A 3,907-nucleotide genomic window follows, 5' to 3' on the forward strand; every position below is an offset into this window, starting at 1 on the left:
GCGTGCATGACACATCAAAACTTGATGAAGAAGAACAGACAGCTCAGCTGCTAGCGGGCAGTGGTGCTCAGGGATCGGTCGGTGGTTGTCCTGCTGTCAGAAAAGACACGATAACATCGGAAGTAACCAGGATTATTGGAGCTCGTTGCCTCTTACTTAAACACAACAGACCGAGGATTTGGTGAGTGAAAATTAAACGAGAGTTTAGCTTAACGTTAGCAAGTAACGCTACCGTTAGCTCAGTCAGCCAATAGTAACATTACAGTTCGACTAACGTTGAAAAACAACTTACTAAGTTAATGGTGTTTATTCAGAGTGCTTCGTCTATAGAGGGGGAATGTGAAGCGCTGTGTGTTTTTACCCGCTTCAATAGCGTGATTAAAAAAAATAGTTTACCGTTTAATAACACATATGCTATCTGCTAGCATGTGTGTTATAAAACAAGTGTTACTGATGGCGATTAGAAAACATCGTATTATCGGTCACAGTATTATTGGGCACAGTACATGTATTTCTGTCTGCTGTTACGTTGGTTGTAATTGTATAGCAGAGATAATCTTAGCTTTGGCTGGTTATGTAACCAACCTAATCGTATAGGTTAGCATGGCCTAGCTAGGTAGCAAGTTAGCATCCTCTTTGTAGGGATTCATAACATAAAGTCTGTCTGTTTTCTGGACCAAAGAAACGTTTGAAAGCCAAAACCAGATCACATCTAAGTAAACATAAATGTTGTGTTACTAACGTTATGAAAAATTCATCTTGACACCTTACTAGCAATAAGTAACGTTAAAAAAACAAATGACAATGCCAATTTCATAGCTAACGTTCGCTAGCATGCACAGAGACAACCCTTATCAGTGCCCAGAGACAGAATTTAGTGAGTCGGTCTTGTAAAAAACTAAATGATGAACTTTTTCCATTCTTTCTCCTTCAGGTTGTTGAGGCTCTAGGAGGTATCTCTATGTGATGGAGTTTCCGGATTTAGGAGAGCACTGCTCCGAGGAAACCTGCAAACGTTTAGGTGAGTCCTGTTTGCAATGGCCGTCTTGTTTATTCTGCTGAATTGGTGTTTCAACCTGGAATTTAAAACCTCTTCATTGCAGATTTTCTTCCAATGCGATGTGATGCCTGTCAGGAGATTTTCTGCAATGACCACATTACCTATGCAACTCACAAATGCATGTCGTCCTACAAAAAGGTAATTAGACTTATTGCAGCATAGTGCAGCTTCTGTACTAGTATATTAACAATGTTCTATTTAGGTCATATTTACAGGCTGTGAAATCAAGCCAAATCTTTAGGTTGATTGTTGTACACTTGAGGAAAACAGGGCTTCTATCTAGACTTCATTCACCAATTAAACCATCGCCAACGTAGATATATCTTGCATTTGGTGATAGTAATGTCTTCACCTTTTTTAGGTTCTGTATTCCTTTTGTTTATTTAATGTCTTTTTTTTCCCATTAGGATGTCCAGGTCCCAGTATGTCCTTTGTGCGACATCCCCATTCCCGTCAAGAGAGGAGAGATGCCCGACATTAAAGTTGGTGAACACATAGATCGGGATTGCAAATCGGACCCTGCGCAGAGAAAGAGAAAGGTCGGTATAAAACTGACGTGTTTCACCTCAGAACAGCGAGTTTGAATGTAAGCAATAAGACTTTTTTTTTCCTTCCAGATTTTCACAAATAGATGTTCTAAAGGAGGCTGTAAGCAGAAGGAAATGATGCGAGTTACCTGTGACCAGTGTCATTTAAATCACTGTCTTAAGCACCGGCACCCGCTAGACCATGATTGTAAGACTGATGGGAAACCTCTGTCCAAACCAGGGTGGGTACAGTCACACTGCATCTTTAGATAATGCTGTTGTCTCATCTGAATATTACATTAAGAATCTCTTGCTTCTTTTTGTTGTAGACATTCTGCTTTAATGAGGGCCCAAGGTGCTTCCTCCAGCTCCTGCTCTGCCTCTGCTTCATCAGGTTCAAGAAACTCTAGGCCCATTTCTAATGGTGTCGGTGCTAACAGCAGAGCACACAGCGCTGGGTGAGCACTTTTTACACATTTTAAATCAATGCCGAGAATAGTCAGCCTAATCACTTTTCAAATAAATGCCTAAAAATATAAATTGCTTTTTTTCCTCAGCCCTCCACAGCGGATTCCTACTTCCGTTTCAGCACAGAATGTGATCCCACCATCGGCAGCATTTCAGGCCGGCATGGTACGGGCGTTGTTTACGCGACATCACCTGATGAAATCATTGAAACGCGAGGAAAATGAAATCTAAAAACGATTGTGGTGCTGTCATTGCAGACGGAGGAGCAGGCTTTACAAAGGGCTCTGGAGATGTCTTTGGCTGAGTCAATACCAGCGGTTCAGCCGGCTCTTACGTGAGTAAACTTCCATTAAAACCCAGATGCATCCCATTATCAGCTCCACTCAACTCCTAAAACGTCAGCGTGCTGCTTTTGAGTGGAACCAGTTTGTCTGACTAACTATCTTAAACCAGTGGAACTGCATTACAGCAGGGAGGTGCATGTGAGGAAATCATGGAGTGTAATTTATGTTTAATTAATCCTACTTAAACAATTAACAGCGCTCTAATGCTGGCACTGCAATGGAGGTCCAGGTCATCAATGTGTATTCAGACAGTAAAAGGTGTAAATTATGAGGACTGATTTTGATAAGGAAGACTAGAAACAGCTGGTTGTCGTCCAGCAAGCGCAACAATCAAATCCCCCAAAATATAATCTACGTAGCGCCTTTCTTAATAAGGTTACAAGGTGTTGATCAAGTAAAAGACAAACCTCAACCAAGGAAAAGTGTAAGTTAAACATCAGATAACACCAATACATTCAAACAGAGAATATATAATTAAAAATCACCATTTTACTTCTTTTTTTTTTTATTGGAAGTAGCTTTTAAAAAGGATGCAGAAGAAAGAAGTCTTGCTCTCACATTTACTGTCAATACATGAGTCGTACATTACACATCGCCATCAGTTAAATCTACTGTACCAACGACGGGGAGGCAGCGCTATGAATTCATATTTCACGGGGCTTAACTTTGTTTTCACTGACTGCTGCTCAGGTTCTTTGTTTGTGTCCCAGTCCTCAGGAGCAGGAGGACCAGGCTCTCGCCGAGGCTCTCGCTGCCAGTGAAGAAGAATACAGACGTCAGCAGCAGAGACAACAGGTACCCGGAAAGCTTAGGCATCAGTAGCATGCTCTCAGGAACACATGGAGGTACACTGTTGCCATGGCAATCCATCCCCTTTGAACTTTCTTTACTAGCAGAAGAAAGACTCATTTGCCTTTTCATAAATTTTTAATTACTATATGAAGTGTTTGGGGGTCTTTGTTTCTAACTGTATTCTCTTTGTTTAGGGGAGAGAGTCCAAACAGTCCAACTGCAGCCTTTCTTAATCTCTGATCCAGCTGTGCCACTCATCTACCAGAACCTGCACATCTGGGACGAGGATATCCGGGATCAACGATTGTTTCATGAAGAAGTCCTCTTGGGAGTTGCTGAGCTATTACCGCCTTCTACAATATAAGCACATACTTTCCCAGCAGGATCTGTCATTTTTACTAATGCTTTGCTCTGTACATATTTTATATACTGATCATGATGAAACATTATATTACCATATATGAATATTGAATAAATTATTTCAAAGATGCATCCCGGCCTGTGAAGAGCTCGATTGATTCAGATTCGAAGACGCACTGAGACTAATATAATGGTCGGGGAAACACTGGTGTACAGGATTATGATTTTGATCCGATGGTGTCCAATGTAGAAACAAGGTTTAACCATCTTCAAATTTACACTTATTCAATTATTTTATATCAGAACTGTTGTGGATTAAGACACAACAGCCGTGACAGATTTAAAATATAGTTCTG

At 40.8% G+C, this 3,907-nt stretch overlaps 1 protein-coding gene across 2 annotated transcripts; it reads left to right on the forward strand.

The window, feature by feature from the left end:
- zfand2a (zinc finger, AN1-type domain 2A) lies at positions 1 to 3,683 on the forward strand. Of its 2 annotated transcripts, none has more exons than XM_079176807.1 (10): positions 1 to 181; positions 935 to 1,021; positions 1,104 to 1,198; positions 1,468 to 1,599; positions 1,678 to 1,829; positions 1,917 to 2,045; positions 2,145 to 2,220; positions 2,313 to 2,389; positions 3,110 to 3,244; positions 3,386 to 3,683. In XM_079176807.1, the coding sequence occupies exons 2-9, from the start codon at positions 967 to 969 to the stop codon at positions 3,219 to 3,221; spliced, it is 828 nt and encodes a 275-aa protein (XP_079032933.1). In that variant the 5' UTR covers positions 1 to 181; positions 935 to 966; the 3' UTR covers positions 3,222 to 3,244; positions 3,386 to 3,683. The 2 variants fall into 2 exon arrangements, with proteins under 2 accessions (XP_079032933.1, XP_079032932.1); XM_079176806.1 differs by having other exon boundaries at positions 3,110 to 3,194.
- Positions 3,684 to 3,907: the final 224 nt, after the last annotated feature.

Source organism: Pholis gunnellus, assembly GCF_910591455.1.
Source record: "Pholis gunnellus genome assembly, chromosome: 17".
NCBI classification, from domain to species: Eukaryota; Metazoa; Chordata; class Actinopteri; order Perciformes; family Pholidae; genus Pholis; species Pholis gunnellus.